We start from the raw sequence: 22,302 nt of genomic DNA on the forward strand, positions 1-22,302 counted from the left end.
TTGTTGTGCAGTAAACGTCACTGAGGCCAGGCACCACTGGCTGAAATGACATTTTAGCATCTACCTATCAATTTTAGATTTGTTGGTATTTTGGTCGATTAATATGAGTATTTTCAAAAAGTAAACATAATGTCAATCTTGATGGAAATGTATATTTTCTTTAGTTTATCATACTGCCATCATATAAATGTCAGGAATTTTAACCACTTTAAAATAGACATACAGTACATCCATAATTTCAAAGCTCACTACATTGAATTACACATCATTTCAAAGTCAATTTCATTGAGAATGTAACAAACTGGACAATATGTAGTAACTTACTTTGAAGAGATGTTGATTGGGTCTAAGTAGGTGTTTGGCGTTTGGTAGTCTAAATTAAGTGTACTTGTCTTAACTGCCATTTCCCGCAAGTCAGACTCTTCCCACACACCAACTCACTTTCCTCAGCTTCAGAAGCATCTACATTTACCAAATTGTGTGTGGTTATCCGTAGCTATATTCTCGAGACTTGCCCAGAGGGAATTGTTGATATGTTGTACATTTTTTATTCTACATCACGTTTTCTTTAGAAACATTTGCCAAAAATGCTTTTAACATACATGTCTTTAGTATTTTACAGATAGAAAGATTTAAAAAGTATTTATCCACAATCTGCTCTGATTAAGTCCAGTCCTGGAGTGTCAAAAGAAAATAGAACCAAAATGTTAATGCTGAATTAATCCAGTGTCCCGAAAAATAGATTTGTGGGATATGCAAATATGTGTATATTTAGTGAGACATTGCCTTATTTGCATATTTTTATACAATATTTTGGGTTTTTTTATATACAAAAAAAGTATTATATTGTTATCTACAATCCCCTATTAGGGTGTGGTACCTGGCCTTACATTTATTAACTTTAAATGCATCTTAAATTGTTTTTAAATCATTGAACTTCTTATTAAGGCGTAGTCATTACATAGCAGATCAGACATGGGTTATGTCCCAAATGGCCCTGGTGAAAAGTAGTGCAATACATTGGGAGGGTGCCATTTGGGATGGAGACATGCAGTTATTTCCAGGTTAAGAATGAATATGCACATCCAACTCAGTGTCAGTCAGTTACACTAGACTTGATCTAGATATTATGGTGTCATCCACTCTGTTGATATCATGTTTTTCTATACATGTAAGGTTGTCCTTTTTTAATGAAGGGAAATACCACTCTGGGAGTCGACAGAACCCTCCCATAGGGAGGTTAAGGGTACTATATTGAATGTTGACTCCCACTGCCAAGACAAACACCCAAACTCTAAGTCTTGTACCAGTAGCCTAATGACCATTGAGCTTTGGTAATGACCCATAACATGTCTTTCAAATGGTTTTCTTTCCAACAGTATTTGCAAAGTTATCTATGAAGTTAAAGTTATAAAAATGACAAGTACATTATGCCAATTACCAGTGTAATGAGAAATAATATTGAAAAGTTGACGCACATACACACAGTGATGGGGAGTAGTGAACTACATGTAGTTCAACTAGTAATTTAATTAACTTGGTGGTAGTTTAACTAAATTCAACTCTTGGTAGTGTTTTCAGTAGTTCATTACTTTTTGCCATGTAACTAGTGGAACTACACACTACTTTTTGGGGGAAATATGGGTAGGCAAGATTTCCTTTCTTTTTCACTATCAGACCTGCCTAATTTTCACTTGAAACAGTTTTTGTGTTTAGTAGGCTAAATTACGCATTATGTTAACATCTGACTCCAGAGTGACCTGTTCTTGCAATTTGTAGTCTATGACATTTCAGATTTGATCATTTTTCATGAAGTAGTTTGGATGGAGTGAACTACTTTTTCAAAGTAACTTTAGTTAAGTAAACTATATATTTCTTAAGGGTAGCTTTAGTGTAGCTTAACTTCTTCCAGTGTGAAATAATTGGTAGGTTGGTAAACTATATCTTCAGAGTAGCTTCCCCAACACCGCATACACACACACCAATGGAAATTGTATGCAGTGACTTTATGTTTTGTAAAGAGTTGATATTAAGAATATAAAACGAATATTCCAACAGTAACTGTTTAGTTATTACTTTTTCAGTTATGGACATTTAAGAGACTGGCTGTTCTACTATTCATATATGCCTATTTCAACTAGAAGATGTAATAGAGACCATTCCTGTATTAATGGAAAAAGTCCCTTCCACAACTCTTGAGCTTGTGCTGTAGGCTAAGTACCAAGAAAGAGAGGAGAACAGACATGGTGAATTGTGTCACTCGTTGATCCTACTTGACAAGACTCCTAACTGGGCACCGGAGTATTCCTCCTCCGAATGGCTACGGTGTCCAAGTCTTTTCTTTACCCCCTCAAGCATCGAACACTTTATGAATACCATCTGCAGGGGTGACTTGGCAAGCAGGAATATGTTGGGATATGTCTCAGAGGGTCCAAAATGTTCGGTGAGTGGCACATTTTCAGTCATTCATTTTCTTCAGGCTAGAGGATAAATACTTAAGCTTGGACTTTGATTCTAGTGTAAACCGTAACGTTAAACGTATGTGCCTGTTGTTTAATGCTCTTTACTGAGCCATTTGATAAATTATTCTGTAGCTTACAGTATGATACTTTGTAACAGATGCGCTATAACGCCTTTGCTTGAATATTTGACAATTCTGATCAACAGTTCGCTCTCTTATTGTATGACTATACATAACATTTGTAGGCTACATAATCTAGCATAGCTCAAATTAATTTACATTTATGCTCACTTATTTCTGAAGGGTAGACCTATACCCCGTCCAATGTAGGCGACCTCCTGTTATTCTTCTAAGTAGCCTGATTGGATGCGGTGCTTATGAGAGAGGTATAGGATACGTTCCTCCGCTATTTGTAACCCAGCAACAGTCTCAATGAATGGCTGGCTGAACAAATCCTATTATTTTAAGAATTTACACAATTATTAGATCAGACGTATCCCGCAGAGTAAACTATTTCCAATATTGCCTGAGACAAAGTGACTCCGCAAGATAACACTTTTTAATTTGGGGCACAAGGAGGGGTCTAACTTTGTAGCTGGAGTAAATCAAAGTGACTTTTGCTACTGACACAAATAGACGCATACTTTATGTGCCAAATGACAAATTCATAATTTGTTGTCAAAATGCCTGCTGCTTTGCAATGTTTCACTAATGTAATAATTGCATGGCTTTGGGGGTTTGACAGAAAGATCCGCTCTACGCACGCGTGCCAACTAAAAAGGGTTCCACCCTCTACCTGAAAGGAGCGCACCTGGATCCAACGAGACGGAAGTAGTTTGTAGAGATTGAGAAACGCTCCACAGATTTTCTTTTTACGATATGCTTGGCATAATTTGATGGACTTTTTTAAATCAAGGATTTGGATTGCAGTTCCCATCCTTATTATGTAACGTCCAGGTAAGTCATATAATTTTCCGGAAAAGAATGTTAAACTGCAGTGAAATGACAAGTACATTTTATAGTAGCCTGATCTATCCTGTCGTTTAGTAGACTACTGTACAGTAAAACGTTCTCCAACTCTTTTAATGGAAAAGTATTGGAGCAAAACAATCACATATCTTTTTACTTTCCTGCTTTCATGTGTGGAAGTTCATAATTCAAATGGCATGTAACAGTTCATTCTGTTCTCAGCTTTGAATAAATAAGTGTTTTCCATGCATGTGAGACTGAGTTTTATGATCTTGCTAATTGCCTCTGTTTATTTGACACATTTGTCACATTCGTTGCAACTGACTGTGTTAGGTGAAGTGCTGTCTCAAAGCAATCTACCCCACACATCTCCAGAAGAATGAGTGGTCTCCGCAGAGTTCTCCGAAGGCGATTACACCCCTTAAAACTGGTGATAGTCGCCCTTATTTTTGTCACATTTTTGTTCCTTATACAACGTGAGGTAGTAAGCCAAAGTCCCACACAAGAAGAGCCCTGGCTGAAGGAGATAGCTGTCAAGCGGGATGCCGTGCTGGGCATGGTGATGGGGGCCGTCAATAACTTCAGGGATGCCATGCCAAAGATGCAGATCAAAGCCCCAGTGCGTCAGCAGGAGACTGCAGGGGACTTCTCCTGTTTGTCAGGGACCTACACGGCTGCAGAGCTGAGGCCAGCCCTGGAGCGTCCACCTCAGGACCCCAATGGCCCCGGAGCCTCTGGGAAGCCCTTTCACACAGACAAACTGAGCCCTGCTGAACAGAAGGAGAAGGACCGGGGAGAGGAAAAACACTGCTTTAACCTCTACGCCAGCGATCGCATCTCTCTCAGCCGTGACCTGGGCCCTGACACCAGACCACCAGAGTATGTTATTTCTCAATAATTAACTAGCCATTTTTGTGGAAGCTGTGACAGTTGTTTCCATATACATGCTCTAAAATGTATTGTCACAGTGCCATATGCTTCAGTTCAAACCAGCATGGCCATGTAAAAATGTCCAGTAAATCTTGGGGTCAGTGGCCCTGTTTATGATGGAAATTCTATCATTATAGGTTATGTTGTAAAACATCCTAATTTGAAGCAAACATCTCGAAGGGAGTTTCTCCTCATCACATAGCAGCACCATCTTGTGGTGTTCAATAGAACCGTTTCTCTGTAGAGGGATTCAATTTCCATTAATTTTGATGTCTTGTCTCAGTGGCTCAATATGAAACCAAAGTCACATACTGAATGACCACAGACGGAAGGAGATAACAATATTATATAATGTGTCTCCAACAGACATGATGGTTTTAACCCAAACAAGTCTTTGATATTTTCTTTTAGAGTTATTGAGGAAAATTTCAATCCAACCACAACCCAAGTTTTTCTGTCTGAAACATTGTTTCAGCATGTGTGCCCAGTAAATGTGGCTGGGTCAAGAAAAAGCTGAGTTTTGTTTGGCTAATTAAACAAGTCTGTCCATGTTTCTATTATTTTTAATGGGGTAATTTACACAGATTCAGACTGTGTCTAATGCGGGTGGCATTTTCAAGGGAGTCCCATATCCCAATGACACAACTGAAACAGACACCCCTTTAAGGAGGGACTTCAGATGTTTCAACCACAGTCCTGCACTGAAAGCCCTCTCAGGGACCATAAAAGACACCACATTGTTATTTTTGTATGGTTTTCTTTTGCAGATGTATCGAGCAAACGTTCAAGCGTTGTCCCCCCTTGCTGACCACCAGCGTGATCATTGTGTTTCACAACGAAGGCTGGAGCACTCTGCTGAGGACGGTGTACAGCGTCCTCCACACCTCCCCTGCCATCTTCCTCAAGGAGATCATCCTGGTGGACGATGCCAGTGTGGACGGTAAGGAACTAACCAGCAGGACCACCCTGTTCTCACTTGGAATTATTTTTAGACAGGCGGCCCGCTGGTGTGCCATGAAATGTGCAGGCTGGAGCCCCGGCTTCTTGTGAAGGGGGTTATAGCAGGAAGTAGCACTGCTAGTGAATGCTTTCCTAAGAGGGGCTAGCTAGTCCATGGTGCTGTGGAGAAATGAGTCAGAGTTTGCTCTTGTAAACAGGCCCAAGGCCGAGGGAAAATAGGAGGGTCATTCCACCTCCAAAAAGCACAAGAAAGAGGATTTTGACACCCACCATCTTAGATTGTTCTGAAATCGTTTCTGTTATTAGAAACAGATAAGATTAGCATTCCTGCAACATTATTTTGTTGAAATATAATTTGATCTCTGTGAAATTAAGCTAATTGATAACACCCAAATGTGCCATTTTAATTTATAGGATTCATATAATATTCAATAAATATAGTACCTAACATCCAATTTGGACCAAACCTTTTTCTAACAATGAGTTAGAAATTAAGTGGGCCTCCCGAGTGGCACAGTGGTCTAAGGCACTGCATCGCAGTGCTTGAGGCGTCACTACAGCCCCCGGTTCGTTCCCAGGCTGTGTCACAGCCGGCCGTGACCGGGAGACACATTTGGCCCAGCGTCGTCCGGGTTAGGGGAGGGTTTGGCCGGCCGGGATTTCCTTGTCCCATCGCGCTCTAGCGACTCCTTGTGGCGGGCCGGGCACCTACAAGCTGACTTTGGTCGCCAGCTGGATGGTGTTTCCTCCTACACATTGGTGCAGCTGGCTTCTGGGTTAAACGAGCAGTGTCAAGAAGCAGTACGGCTTGGCAGGGTCGTGTTTCGGAGGACGCATGGCTCTCGACCTTTGCCTCTCCCGAGTCCGTAGGGGAGCTGCAGTGATGTAACTATCAATTAGATATCACGAAATTAGGGAGAAAAAGGGGTAAAAGTACAAAATAAAAACATGAGAAATCGGACCCCAACAACAAGGAAATAGTATCAGTCTGACAAGTACTATGGAGCTGTGGCTCAGAGTGTTGTTTTTTTCATCGTATGTAATGTATTCTCAGTGAATTTGGTGACAGTGTCTTTCCCCTGTTTAGAGAAATTAGTAATTGAAGTTGTTGGGTTTATGTCCCATCCTACATCCTGATATTTCCAGGTTCTGACCACTAGATGGTGCTGTTCCTGCTATTAGGTGATTTTTATTTTTTAAAGAATTATAGTACCTAACATCCGATTTTGACCAAACCGTTGTCTAAAAATGAGAAAGACATGACATGAGGAATCCAAAGAAGTGGTCTATAATTATTGAATATTATGTGAATCCTGTACATTTAAAATGGTAAATTTGGGTGCAATCAATTAGCTTAATTTCTCAGATATCAAATTATTTATATTTGAAATAAATTATGTTTCCGAAATGCTTATCTTGTCTGTTTCTAACTGCAGAAACAATTTCAGAACAATCCAAGATGGTGGGTGTCATGGCTTGCTGAAATGACATGGAACGACCTAGGATGTTTTGCTAAAGGAAAGAGTAAAATGGTAGTGTGCTGGGAAAGATGGGTTAGTATGGGGACAACTGAGGGTTGTAATTAAGATTAGAGTGTACTGTATATGTGAGCAACGATAGCTGTGAATAGCAGTAGAAGGCGTATTGTTGGCAGTTAGGGGTGGTAGGTTTAAAAATAAATACAAATAAATGGGAGGATTAGAAATTCTGCAAACAATTATTTTGATATAACCCAAAATCTATCTGCAATATTACACTTGTGATTTCCCCAAGGGAAATGCAGCCCCACTGAGTGACACTCAAAACTCACAGTCATTTATTGGGAATAGCCCGCTATTAGATGAATGCCAGGCATCTCACTCACTCTTTCATTCACTCTGTTGAAGTGTAAGCTTCCATACTGGGGGGCCAAGTTGAGGTAGAGGCCAACTCTCCCAGATAGTCACTGAGGCAGGAATTTGAGCAAAAATGATCATTTCATTGTATTTGGCACATTGTTTTATTCTTACATTTCAAAGCTTTTTGCTGTAGGTTGCTCTAGTAAGTCCTCTAGTATTTAACCTTGTTGGCACTGTCCATTTATAGATCTCCGGTTCCATAGCTAATGCAGTTAGTTCATTTCCTTTCACAGATGCATTGAAGGAGGAGCTGGATGAGTATTTGAAGCGGCTGCACATTGTGCGTGTGGTGCGTCAGCGGGAGAGAAAGGGCCTGATTACTGCTCGGCTGCTGGGAGCCTCGGTGGCCACTGGAGACATCCTCACCTTCCTTGACGCTCACTGTTAGTCCACACACATACACGCCACAGTACTGACATCAAACAACTGAGTCATCAGGCTGGAACAACCAGAACAGCTCAGCCTTTTAGACACACCTGTTTATCCACCTACACACTAATCATCAGAATACTAGTCAAATGCTCATGCTGTTTAGGGCATGGCAGTAATGCCACAAACCATATTATTGTTATTGGAATGTAACATATCTTCTATTTTTGGGGTGGCTGTTTCCAGGTGGCCTGGGAAGTATCAAATCAGTGTTAAATGTAGTTGTTCAGCTCACAGGTGATTTCATTTGTGGTATTTTAGGTATGTTCTCAAAGTGATTGCTTTTAAACCACAGGCTTCTATGTTCCTTGTTGATGTAGTGTTTCACATTTAAAATTCTATTTAGTGATTGTATTGTTAGGCTGATGATGAATGCGTATCCAACAGGTGAATGCTTCAATGGCTGGCTGGAGCCTCTACTGGCCAGGATAGCAGAGAACTACACTGCAGTAGTGAGTCCTGACATCACCACCATTGACCTCAACACCTTTGAGTTTATGAAGCCCTCGCCATACGGACAGAACCACAACCGTGGTAACTTTGACTGGGGCCTGTCCTTTGGCTGGGAGAGTCTACCGGACCATGAGAAACAACGGAGAAAGGATGAGACTTATCCTATCAAGTGAGAAGAACTATGTGAATGCCTACTTTCAGGCATGTCAAACACTTCTGTCTATCTGTATTCCATGATAGGTGGTTGTGAATTATCTATTTCTCAGCTGAGTGTAAAAAATATATGGACCCTCTATTCAGTGGATATATTTTACTTCACAGGACACCAACTTTTGCTGGGGGACTCTTTTCAATCTCCAAGGACTACTTCTATCTTATCGGAAGCTATGATGAACAAATGGAAATCTGGGGCGGGGAGAATATCGAAATGTCTTTCAGAGTAAGAGAAGGATCACTTGCCTTTCTATATAGTTAGACAACAGCATGTACAGTGCATTCGGAAAGTATTCAGACCCCTACATTTTTTCCACATTTTGTTACGTTACAGCCTTATTCTAAAATTGATTAAATTGATCAATCTACACACAATACACCATAATGACAAAGCAAAAAATGAAATATCACATTTACATAAGTATTCAGACCCTTTACTCAGTACTTTGTTGAAACACCTTTGGCAGTGATTACAGCCTAGAGTTTTCTTGAGTATGAAGCTACAAGCTTGGCACACGTCTATTTGGGGAGTTTCGCCCATTCTTCCCTGCAGATCCTCTCAAGCTCTGTCAGGTTGGATGGGGAGCGTCACTGCACAACTATGTTCAGGTCTCTCCAGAGATGTTCGATCGGGTTCAAGTCCGGGCTCTGGCTGGGCCACTCAGGGACATTCAGAGACTTGTCCCGAAGCCACTCCTACGTTGTCTTGGCTGTGTGCTTAGGGTCGTTGTCCTGTTGGAAGGTGAACCTTCGCCCCAGTCTGAGGTCCTGAGCGCTCTGGAGCAGGTTTTCATCAAGGATCTCCCTGTAATTTGCTCCATTCATTTTTCCCTCGATCCCGACTAGTCTCCCAGTCCCTGTTACTGAAAAACATCCCCACAGCATGATGCTGCCACCACCATGCTTCACCGTAGGGATGGTGCCAGGTTTCCTCCAGACGTGACACTTGGCATTCAGGCCAAAGAGTTCAATCTTGGTTTCATCAGACCAGAGAATCTTGTTTCTCGTGGTATGAGAGTCCTTTAGGTGCCTTTTGGCAAACTCAAAGCAGGCTGTCATGTGCCTTTTACTAAGGAGTGGCTTCAGTAAGGCCACTCTACCATAAAAGCCTGATTGGTGGAGTGCTGCAGAGATGGTTGTCCTTCTGGAAGTTTCTCCCATCTCCACAGAGGAACTCTGGAGCTCTGACAGAGTGACCATCGGGTTCTTGGTCACCTCCCTGACCAAGGCCCTTCTCCCCCGATTGCTCAGTTTGGCCGGGTGGCCAGCTCTAGGAAGAGTCTTGGTGGTTCCAAACTTCTTCCATTTAAGAATGATGGAGGCCAGTGTGTTCTTGGGAACCTTCAATGCTGCAGAAATTCTTTGGTACCCTTCCCCAGATCTGTGCCTCGACACAATCCTGTCTTGGAGCTCTACGGACAATTCCTTTGACCTCATGGCTTGGTTTTTGCTCTGACATGCACTGTCAACTGTGGGACCTTATATAGACAGGTGTGTGCCTTTCCAAATCATGTCCAATCAATTGAATTTAGCACAAGTGGACTCCAATCACGTTGTAGAAACATCTCAAGGATGATCAATGGAAACAGGATGCACCTGAGCTCAATTTCGAGTCTCATAGCAATGGGTCTGAATACTTATGTAAATAAGGTATTTATGTTTTGGCTTTGTCATTATGTTGTATTGTGTGTAGATTGATGAGGAAAATGTTTTATTTAATCCATTTTAGAATAAGGCTGTAACGTAACAAAATGTGGAAAAAGTGAAGTGGTCTGAATACTTTCCGAATGCACTGTATTAGTGTGTCATCAGTGCTATTGTAAGTGAGTCATCCTCTGTCTTTATATCGTGCAGCAGTATAGTCGTCATGCCAAGTATTTCTAACAGTGTTGAGTGTGTTGCCTCTGTCTGTCTGCCTGCCTGCCTGTCTGTCTGTAGGTGTGGCAGTGTGGGGGTCAGCTAGAAATAATCCCTTGCTCCATCGTGGGTCACGTGTTCCGCACCAAGAGCCCGCACACCTTCCCCAAGGGCACCCAGGTGATCGCACGCAATCAGGTGCGGCTGGCCGAGGTCTGGATGGACGACTACAAGGAAATCTTCTACCGACGCAACCAACAAGCTGCACAGCTGGCCAAAGACGTATGTGGTATTTCTGAGTGACATTGTTATATTTTTGTACATTTAAACCAAGCTAGGCAAGCTGATAACCCAAGAAATACGACAGGCGTTCTAAAGCTGTTAATCCATCACCTACAGCAGAGATGGGTAACTGGCGTCCAGTCGCCCTTTTGAAGGCCCTCGGATAGCTGTATATGTGTATATACAGTGGGGAGAACAAGTATTTGATACACTGCCGATTTTGCAGGTTTTCCTACTTACAAAGCATGTAGAGGTCTGTCATTTTTATCAAAGGTACACTTCAACTGTGAGAGACGGAATCTAAAACAAAAATCCAGAAAATCACATTGTATGATTTTTAAGTAATTAATTCGCATTTTATTGCATGACATAAGTATTTGATACATCAGAAAAGCAGAACTTAATATTTGGTACAGAAACCTTTGTTTGCAATTACAGAGATCATACGTTTCCTGTAGGTCTTGACCAGGTTAGCACACACTGCAGCAGGAATTTTGGCCCACTCCTCCATACAGACCTTCTCCAGATCCTTCAGGTTTCGGGGCTGTCGCTGGGCAATACGGACTTTCAGCTCCCTCCAAAGATGTTCTATTGGGTTCAGGTCTGGAGACTGGCTAGGCCACTTCAGGACCTTGAGATGCTTCTTACGGAGCCACTCCTTAGTTGCCCTGGCTGTGTGTTTCGGGTCGTTCTCATGCTGGAAGACCCAGCCACGACCCATCTTCAATGCTCTTACTGAGGGAAGGAGGTTGTTGGCCAAGATCTCGCGATACATGGCCCCATCCATCCTCCCCTCAATACGGTGCAGTTGTCCTGTCCCCTTTGCAGAAAAGCATCCCCAAAGAATGATGTTTCCAACTCCATGATTCACGGTTGGGATGGTGTTCTTGGGGTTGTACTCATCCTTCTTCTTCCTCCAAACACGGCGAGTGGAGTTTAGACCGAAAAGCTCTATTTTTGTCTCATCAGACCACATTACCTTCTCCCATTCCTCCTCTGGATCATCCAGATGGTCATTGACAAACTTCAGACGGGCCTGGACATGCGCTGGCTTGAGCAGGGGGACCTTGCGTGCGCTGCAGGATTTTAATCCATGACGGCGTAGTGTGTTACTAATGGTTTTCTTTGAAACTGTGGTCCCAGCTCTCTTCAGGTCATTGACCAGGTCCTGCCGTGTAGTTCTGGGCTGATCCCTCACCTTCCTCATTATCATTGATGCCCCACGAGGTGAGATCTTGCATGGAGCCCCAGACCGAGGGTGATTGACCGTCATCTTGAACTTCTTCCATTTTCTAATAATTGCGGCAACAGTTGTTGCCTTCTCACCAAGCTGCTTGCCTATTGTCCTGTAGCCCATCCCAGCCTTGTGCAGGTCTACAATTTTATCCCTGATGTCCTTACACAGCTCTCTGGTCTTGGCCATTGTGGAGAGGTTGGAGTCTGTTTGATTGAGTGTGTGGACAGGTGTCTTTTATACAGGTAACGAGTTCAAACAGGTGCAGTTAATACAGGTAGGTGGAGTGGAGAACAGGAGGGCTTCTTAAAGAAAAACTAACAGGTCTGTGAGAGCCGGAATTCGTACTGGTTGGTAGGTGATCAAATACTTATGTCATGCAATGAAATGCAAATTAATTACTTAAAAATCATACAATGTTATTTTCTGGATTTTTGTTTTAGATTCAGTCTCTCACAGTTGAAGTGTACCTATGATACAAATTACAGACCTCTACATGCTTTGTAAGTAGGAAAACCTGCAAAATCGGCAATGTATCAAATACTTGTTCTCCCCACTGTGTGTGTGTGTGTGTGTGTGTGTGTGTGTGTGTGTATATGTGTGTATACAGTATACCAAACATTAGAAACACCTTCCTAATATTGAGTTGCACCACCCCTGCTGTAGGGGTTGAGGTCAGGGCTCTGTGCAGGCCAGTCAAGTTCTTCCACACTGATCTCGACAAACCATTTCTGTATGGACCTCGCTTTGTGCACTGGGGCATTGTCATGCTGAAACAGGAAAGGGCCTTCCTCAAACTGTTGCCACAATGCTGGAAGCACAGAATCGTCTAGAATGTCATTGTATGCTATAGCGTTAAGATTTCCCTTCACTGGAACTAACGGGCCTAGCCCGAACCATGAAAAACAGCCCCAGACTATTATACCTCGTCCACCAAACTTTACAGTTGGCACTATGCATTGGGGCAGGTAGCGTTCTCCTGGCATCCGCTAAACCCAGATTTGTTTGTCTGACTGCCAGATGGTGAAGCGTGATTCATCACCCCAGAGAGAACGCGTTTCCACTGCTCCGGAGTCCAATGGCGGTGAGCTTTACACCACTCAAGCCGACGCTTGGCATTGTGCATGGTGATTTTAGGCTTGTGTGCGGCTGCTCGGCCATGGAAACCCATTTCATGAAGCTCCCGACTAACAGTTGCTGACGTTGCTTCCAGAGGCAATTTGGAACTCTGTAGTGAGTGCTGCAACTGAGGACAGATGATTCTTATGCGCTACGCGCTTCAGCACTCGGCGGTCCCATTCTGTGAGCTTGTGTGGCCTACCACTTCGTGGCTGAGCCGTTGTTGCTCCTAGACATTTCCACTTCACAATAACAGCACTTACAGTTGACCGGGTCAGCTCTAGCAGGGCAGAATTTGAAGAACTGACATTATGGAAAGTTGGCATCCTATGGTTGTGCCACGTTGAAAGTCACTGAGCTCATCAGTAAGGCCATTCTACTGCCAATGTTTGTCTATGGAGATTGCATAGCTGTGTGCTCGATTTTCAGGAACGGGTGTGGCTGAAATGGTAAAATCCACTCATTTTAAGGGGTGTCCACATTCTTTTGTACATACAGTGAGGGAAAAAAGTATTTGATCCCCTGCTGATTTTGTACATTTGCCCACTGACAAAGACATGATCAGTCTATAATTTTAATGGTAGGTTTATTTGAACAGTGAGAGACAGAATAAGAACAAAAAAATCCAGAAAAACGCATGTCAAAAATGTTATAAATTGATTTGCATTTTAATGAGGGAAATAAGTATTTGACCCCCTCTGCAAAACATGACTTAGTACTTGGTGGCAAAACCCTTGTTGGCAATCACAGTGGTCAGACGTTTCTTGTAGTTGGCCACCAGGTTTGCACACATGTCAGGAGGGATTTTTTCCCACTCCTCTTTGCAGATCTTCTCCAAGTCATTATGGTTTCGAGCCAGACGTTTTGCAACTCAAACCTTCAGCTCCCTCCACAGATTTTCTATGGGATTAAGGTCTGGAGACTGGCTAGGCCACTCCAGGACCTTAATGTGCTTCTTCTTGAGCCACTCCTTTGTTGCCTTGGCCGTGTGTTTTGGGTCATTGTCATGCTGGAATACCCATGCACAACCCATTTTCAATGCCCTGGCTGAGGGAAGGAGGTTCTCACCCAAGATTTGACGGTACATAGCTCCGTCCATCGTCCCTTTGATGCGGTGAAGTTGTCCTGTCCCCTTAGCAGAAAAACACCCCCAAAGCATAATGTTTCCACCTCCATGTTTGACGGTGGGGATGGTGTTCTTGGGGTCATAGGCAGCATTCCTCCTCCTCCAAACACGGCAAGTTGAGTTGATGCCAAAGAGCTCGATTTTGGTCTCATCTGACCACAACACTTTCACCCAGTTCTCCTCTGAATCATTCAGATGTTCATTGGCAAACTTCAGACGGGCCTGTATATGTGCTTTCTTGAGCAGGGGGACCTTGCGGGCGCTGCAGGATTTCAGTCCTTCACGGCGTAGTGTGTTACCAATTGTTTTCTTGGTGACTATGGTCCCAGCTGCCTTGAGATCATTGACAATATCCTCCTGTGTAGTTCTAGGCTGATTCCTCACCGTTCTCATGATCATTGCAACTCCACGAGGTGAGATCTTGCATGGAGCCCCAGGCCGAGGGAGATTGACAGTTATTTTGTGTTTCTTCCATTTGCGAATAATCGCACCAACTGTTGTCACCTTCTCACCAAGCTACTTGGCGATGGTCTTGTAGCCCATTCCAGCCTTGTGTAGGTCTACAATCTTGTCCCTGACATCCTTGGAGAGCTCTTTGGTCTTGGTCATGGTGGAGAGTTTGGAATCTGATTGATTGATTGCTTCTGTGGACAGGTGTCTTTTTATACAGGTAACAAACTGAGATTAGGAGCACTCCCTTTAAGAGAGTGCTCCTAATCTCAGCTCGTTACCTGTATAAAAGACACCTGGGAGCCAGAAATCTTTCTGATTGAGAGGGGGTCAAATACTTATTTCCCTCATTTAAAATGAAAATCCATTTATAACATTTTTGACATGCGTTTTTCTGGATTTTTGTTTTGTTATTCTGTGTCTCACTGTTCAAATAAACCTACCATTCAAATTATAGACTGATCATTTCTTTGTCAGTGGGCAAACGTACAAAATCAGCAGGGGATCAAATACTTTTTCCCCTCACTGTATAGTGTGTGTGTGTGTGTAATATATGTTTTACACACACTATATGTACAAAAGTATGTGGACACCCTTTCAAATTGTAGATTTGACTATTTCAGCCACATCCGTTCAAGAAAATCGAGCAGTACCAGTCAAAAGTTTGGACACACCTACTCATTCAAGGGTTTTTCTTTAATTTGACTATTTTCTACATTGTAGAATAGTAGTGAAGACATCAAAAATGAAGCTGGTTGAGAGAATGCCAAGAGTGTGCAAAGCTGTCATCAAGGCAAAGGTTGGCTATTTGAAGAATCTCAAATATAAAATATATTTTTATTTGTTTTACACTTTTTTTGGTTACTACATGATTCCATATGTGTTATTTCATAGTTTGATGTCTTCACTATTATTCTACAATGTAAAAATAAAGAAAAACCCTGGAATGAGTAGGTGTGTCCAAACGTTTGACTGGTACTGTGTATATATACACTACCGTTCCTTCTACCCCCCCGAAAAAAACAAACAAAAAAAACATTGTAAAGTGGTTATCCCACTGGCTATAAGGTGAATGCACCAATTTGTAAGTCGCTCTGGATAAGACCGTCTGCTAAATGACGTAAATGTAAAAGGCTAATTGATCATTAGAAAACCCTAGAACAGCTGGAAACTGTTGTGCTCATTAAAGAAGCAATAAAACTGGCCTTCTTGAGACTAGTTGAGTATCTGGAGCATCAGCAATTGTGGGTTCGATTACAGGTTCAAAATGGCCAGAAACAAATAACTTTCTTCTGAAACTCAATCTATTCTTGTTCTGAGAAAGTAAGGCTATTCCATGCGAGAAATTCCCAAGAAACTGAAGATCTTGTACAATGCTGTGTACTACTCCTTTCACAGAACAGCGCAAACTGTCTCTAAACAGAATAGAAAGAGGAGTGGGAGGCCCCGGTGCACAACTGAGCAAGAGGACAAATACATTAGTGTCTAGTTTGAGAAACAGACGCCTCACAGGTCCTCAACTGGCAGCTTCATTAAATAGTACCCGCAAAACACCAGTCTCAATGTCAACAGTGAAGAGGCGACTCTGGGATGCTGACCTTCTTCGCAGAGTTGCAAAGAAAAAGCCATATCTCAGACTGCCCATCTTAATCTTTTCTTTTTATTGGCCAGTCTGAGATATGTATTTTTCTTTGCAACTCTGCCTAGAAGGTCTGCATCCCGGAGTCGCCACTTCACTGTTGACGTTGAGACTGGTGTTTTGCAGGTACTATTTAATGAAGCTGCCAGTTGACGACCTGTGAGACGCTTGTTTCTCAAACTAGACACTCTAATGTATTTGTCCTCTTGCTCAGTTGTGCACCGGGGCCTCCCACTCCTCTTTCTATTCTGGTTAGAACCAGTTTACGCCGAGTAGCGCAGTGGTCTAAGGCACTGCATCGCAGTGCTAGCTGTGCCACTAGAGATCCTGGTTCGAATCCAGGCGCTGTCGTAGCCGGCCGCGACCGGGAGACCCATGGGGCGGCGCACAATTGGCCCAGCGTCGTCCAGGGTAGGGGAGGGAATGGCCGGCAGGGATGTAGCTCAGTTGGTAGAGCATGGCGTTTGCAACGCCAGGGTTGAATTCCCACGTGGGGCCAGTATGAAAATGTTTTTATAAAAAAATAATGTATGCACTCACTAACATTTCTCTCCACCCTATGGCAATGTGTAGAATTGCAGCAAACTTGCTTTGAAACTGCAACATTTTCTCTACACTCCATGGCAAAATGTATAGAATTGCACAAAATTAACTTTAAAACTATTCATTATGTATCTCAGAGTTCTGATTTTTTTGTGGGCCCCACCGCCATCAACGTTGCCCACCCCTGCCCAACAGTAATGTTTTAACAGCTTTGCTCTGGACATACTAATGTTCTCATTCTGACTGCAGGCCAGTTGTTATCCCCTTGTAGGACAAGTTTGGGCAGCCACACGCCACAGGAGGTTGGTGGGACCTTAATTGGGGAGGACAGGATTGTGGTAATAGCTGGAGCGGAATTAGTGGAATGGTATCAAGTACATCAAACACATGGTTTCCATGTGTTTGATGCCACTCCATTAGCTCCGTTTTGGACATTATTATAAGCCTTCTTCCCCTCAGCAGCCTCCTCTGCCACACGCTGGGCCTAGGCTGTCTGTTGGTTATGCATAGTCTGGACAAAGTCTGAACAAGGTCACATATGCAAACACGTTCTTGTGAGGGGAACATACATTTTGATTTCCATTGTATGTACAGTACTAAAATTAGCCCAATATGTGATGTAAAATAAGTAGAATTGACTAGTATCCTTTGTGACTGAGAGAAATCCATTTGAGGAAAACCTTCTGTGCTATTAGTAGTTTAGAGTTGTTAACAGGCAGGAAGTCTCTAAAGCTTCACGGAGCACAGCTACAGCAGTTATCAGCACACACTGCTGTTTACATAATCCATGTCATTGTCTCTCTCAAATGCTGTCATTTCTGAAGATCTGCCTGTAGAAGATCTCTCAGTTCCTTGAAATACTCTGCGTTTGTACTGTGGGTGAATCAATGACTGAGTAATGTCTGCTCTGCATTCTTTTGAAACGATGAATGCTGGGTTGATTCCATGAATGAATTTAAATGAAGCAAAGAGAGGAAAAAGTCAGACATTTCTGGACTAGGGGGTTCATAATTTGCAATGGTATTTCAGCTAAGTTATCTTATGTATAGATGTAGGATCTTAATTTGAGCCAGTTTGCTACAGCAGGAAAATAGTCCTACAGCAAGATGAAACATGAATGATGTGGATTATAATTAATATACATTTTTGTAAGGGTTGATACATTTTTCGTAAGGGAAAATCAAGTCTCAAATTTCAAAGTGGAAATTACAACATTTTTAAACCTCAAATACACTACAAGTTTTAAATGTCCTGCATTGCAGGAAAGTTCTCCTGCAATGGGATGATCAAATTCAAGTCCTACATCTGTGTACAAAGTATTTTTTGTGCATGCCAATTACTTGAAATGGGATTGGGCAGACTGAAACTCTGCCATACAAGGTGCTGTCTTCGAGCTGTCACCCATCAACCACTAAGCTCCAGCGCTAGACGGCCTGTGGGGAAGTGGTAATGGAGGCTTCCCTCCCAGTTCAAAGCCTGGGCAGTGTGAGTAATGAAGAAAGTTCCCCCTCTTTAATGGCTGCTGCCTGGAATTGTTCCCACAGAGGGCCTTCGGAGACGTCGCGCGGCGTGTGGACCTCCGGGAGCGGCTGCAGTGCAAGAGCTTCTCCTGGTATTTGAAGAACGTGTATCCAGAGGTCTTCATGCCCGATCTCAACCCACTCCACTTTGGCTCGGTAAGCCCCCACGTCATCATCCCCTCTCCCCTTCCCCTCTCCTAGGCTCTTTCCAGACCACAGTATGTCTGGCCACAGTGGGTTTCCACTTATCATCTCCAGAGGGCTCAGAGAAGGGCTCCAGGCCAGGCCAGTGGAGAGAGCAGCTTCGCACTACCTAAGGTGGGAGGTTGCTGGGATTGTTTGAACAGCTTGTGTGTCTTACTGAAATCCCTTTCCTTGTGCCTCCAGGTGAAGAATGTAGGTAAAGACTCGTGTCTGGATGCAGGGGAGAACAACGAGGGAGGGAAGCGGCTGATCTTGTATCCATGCCACGGCCTCGGAGGAAACCAGGTCAGAGGGAAGGGAATGAAGGGACTGGGTTCAGTCATGAAGGAAATAAGAATTTTGTCTGTCACTTTCGAAATCAAGAGGATGACTTATCGTGTTCTTTGTGATCCCCCAGTATTTTGAGTACTCGACCCATCACGAGATCCGGCACAACATTCAGAAGGAGCTGTGTTTGCATGGGATGGAGGGAGCCGTGAAGCTGGAAGACTGCCAGTATAAAGGCCGCAGCACATTTGTAGGAGCAGAACAGAAGTGGGAGTTAAGGGAGGTGAGACCAAAGACTCACATCTCTACTCTAATGGGCTCAGTCAAGATTTCTACTTAAAATCCTGGGGTTCATCCTTTTGACTATGAAATAATACCAAATTGTTGGGGATGTTGATGCCTGGTACGCTTTTATTATCTTCACCATAGAAGTAGATGTTAGTTATTTCCTACTGAGGATGTTAGTGACTAATCTGTGTCTTCTCTCTGTGTAGAACCAGTTATTCTTCATCCCAGGATGGAATCTGTGTCTGAGTGCCCGTCATGAGTACCCCTCCTTGGTGGCCTGTAACCCCTCAGACAGATACCAACTGTGGCTCTTTGTCTGAGGACAGGACACACATGGACCTCGGCACTAGTAGATGACATGTGCCTGGGCATTCTAGGACCATTAGAGCAATTGGTGTACATTTTTAAATGTATTATCAAATTGAATTTGTATTTATTTTTATACGTAGAAGAACTGCTGCTGGAAAGTTGGGGATTTTGAGGAGAAATGCAACCTCGGGAAGGAAGCATTCAAACTGATACTGAAGAGTTTTGTTTTTTATCATTCCTTTTTTATCATGATTGGGTTAAGGGATAATTTTGCTTCTGTCATTCAAGCCTACCGCTGTCTGTGGATTGACGGCACTGCCTGGGACTGAAATGAGTGACTTTGGATGGGTACTTAATGAAGAGAGAGATTTCATTGAAGAATGGCGCTATTGGCTTATCTTTTTCTCTTTTGTTTCTGTCTTACTCCAGAGGGAAATCAACGTTAGATTTTATTTTATTTAATTACAAAGGCTTGTTCTTTATTGCCCACACTGAATAATTTATTAATACAGTAGATATGTGAAAACCAACAACAAAATGGACTCTCAAACAATGCAATAGTGCACGTGCCCCTTGCATAAACAGAATAACTAAGATTGTATGCACCAAAGACTCGTCAAGGGTTACTTTTTTATTAAAACAAACGTTTGTATTATAGGTTATTCAATATGTACCACTACTGCCTCTTTTTGTTATGCAAAGACATTTTATCAGATCTGACAGGAAGGTACTAGACATGCATTCTCCCTTACCACCGCTAGAGGATCTGATTCCCCTCTCACCCAGCTGGTTTTCCTCACAAGTAGATTGAGAACGATATCAATGTGTTGCCCATACAGTGCCTCTGGTTATTTTATGTATATACTTTATGAACAGCTAATTCTGATTAAATGTAAACTCTCCAAAGTTGCATTTTAACCAAGGGCTTGAGTCATGTGGTACTGTTATATTTGTCACCCCTAATTCATAATAATACGGTATTTGCAAGATAAGTCATATTTTCTTTTGCTTTTACGTACTGATTTGATGGGGTGTTCAGAGGTGTTTTGAGCATAAGTATAATGTTTACCTTTTGGGACAGGCTTTAGCAACATAGCATTTTCAAACACAATTCCACAGTCACAGAGGTGGAATTTGAAATGTCTGTTGTGTACAGTTAGACTGCATGATCTTTTTATTTGTACTTTTTCTTTATCTCTATACAAGAATAGCTGGATTTTTCTTGGGCCCCGGCCCCCAGGTACTTTTAGCAAAATATCGAATGAAGAAAACTGTTTTAGATGTCAGGGTTTTAGGGAATAATGCAAGGTTGACACATCTTAACAAAAAATACTTTGAGATGTACAATGGATAGTTTAGTTCTTTTGTAATGTGATTTTCTATATTTGACAACACATTTAGAAAAATATTTTGTGTTTTTGTATCATGTTCATGGGGATTGCAATTTTTTTATATATGTAGGCTAAAATGGGATCTGTAGAAAGGGAAACATTTTAAACTTAGTTTACAACATGGAATATATGATTGTAGTTTTGATTCAAGTCTCAAAGAGCTCCCAGTATGACACAAACATCAGTGTTTTGATGCAAGGATGTGGCCCAGTTTATACAGATCTATGTTTGTGTCAGAGTGTTGACTGACAATGGAATGTTAAAATGTTGTTGAATTTAGGGATATGTCTGGATCTAGAACCAAATGCCCTCGTGAGTGCGCATTATATTTGGATACTTGAGGTTTTCCATTTCAGTCAAAGGAACTCTTGTCCTGAGTGCCATTCTTCAGTTGGCGCAGAGCACCACTTTTTATGTTCAACAGGAGGGGGCACTGTGCACAAAATAATTCCTCCTTGTCCATATTACTGGGACTTCAGTCGTTGCCATGTACAGCAGATTATTCTAATTTTTTTTACAGAAAGATTTGTTCAAGCTAAAATCATTAAACATATGAAGAAAAGTAACACATGGTTTCATTTCATTTTATTTTTAAGTAATGTATTGTTAAAAAGCAGAAACACAACAAAAACAAAACATTTTGGCTTTATCTAATGTTAAGAAACCAAAAACACATATTGAAACATTTATACCATTTTGGGCAAAAAGTATTCTGTTTCACAGAAGCAAACATTAAAGTAAGCAACAAAATGAAATCAGGCACATGAAGCTGTACAATTCACAACCATCATAAAACAAGTGAAATGTAAGACCAAAACATGTTTTTATTCAATACAGACTGTTCAGTAAACCACAATAAATACAAATTTCAATATATCATTCATAATAAATACTGAAAATCATAAACACAGCAGAATGACTCAACTGGATACAATGTCACTGTATGTTGCCTTCTCTTAAATGCTTTGGCACTGATACTGTATAGGTCATACTAATACAGTGGCACTGATTCCCTGACAGCTAGATACACTTTACTTTGCCACTGAGGTGACATTATTACTCACCTCAGTGAGGAGTCAGGAGCAGAATCCCAAATCAAGTAGTAATCATATACAGGAGTGTATGAGCATGTTGGATGACTATTCACACTCTAGGCTTCGCAGAGGACAGGGATACATGCAGGGGTGCCCACTCATTTTATGGTGAGGGAATTTAGGGAGGGAATGTTGGTATTGAATTGTAAAGGCTGTTTTGAATCACTGCTGTCCCTAACATTTCAATACAGTTGAAGCAATACATATCTGGTGCATTTAGTTCAATGGCTTTCCTTGTAAGTTATTTCAAGGATGTCAAAGTTATTTACAGATTTTTGGCAAATTATACTTTCCTACCAATCACTCGTGCTGATCAGTCATTCTTTAACATGGTGCTGATAGGAATCGTTGGCATGATTTAACCTTTGATTACAACCTTTTTATACTTTTTTTTTTACAATAACTGATATCTGCATTTCATGCATGATACTGATGTGGCTCTCAAGAGTATGACATATAGTGATAGTTTGAACATGTAACTTTTGTTGTTACTATTGCACACTTTAATAATTGCGTCACAATAATGTTTGTATCTGTACAAACAATCCCTTCATGTATTTACTGTCAGTTGTCATAAGAGAATGGAATGTTGATCTAAATATATCCTGTCTAACTCAGCAATACCAATGTTGTCCCCAGTTTTTAAGAGTTACATATTTTTTATTG

General features: G+C 42.0%; 1 protein-coding gene across 1 annotated transcript; it reads left to right on the top strand.

The window, feature by feature from the left end:
- Nucleotides 1-3,283: 3,283 nt before the first annotated feature.
- LOC311143721 (polypeptide N-acetylgalactosaminyltransferase 3-like) lies at nt 3,284-21,107 on the top strand. Its single transcript, XM_084179594.1, has 11 exons — nt 3,284-3,418; nt 3,764-4,309; nt 5,128-5,300; nt 7,452-7,601; nt 8,035-8,269; nt 8,422-8,539; nt 10,252-10,452; nt 18,108-18,239; nt 18,471-18,572; nt 18,685-18,837; nt 19,049-21,107. The coding sequence occupies exons 2-11, from the start codon at nt 3,810-3,812 to the stop codon at nt 19,160-19,162; spliced, it is 1,878 nt and encodes a 625-aa protein (XP_084035720.1). The 5' UTR covers nt 3,284-3,418; nt 3,764-3,809; the 3' UTR covers nt 19,163-21,107.
- The last annotated feature ends 1,195 nt before the right edge of the window (nt 21,108-22,302 follow it).

Source organism: Coregonus lavaretus (genome assembly GCF_964263955.1).
Source record: "Coregonus lavaretus genome assembly, chromosome: 16".
Taxonomy (NCBI): domain Eukaryota; kingdom Metazoa; phylum Chordata; class Actinopteri; order Salmoniformes; family Salmonidae; genus Coregonus; species Coregonus lavaretus.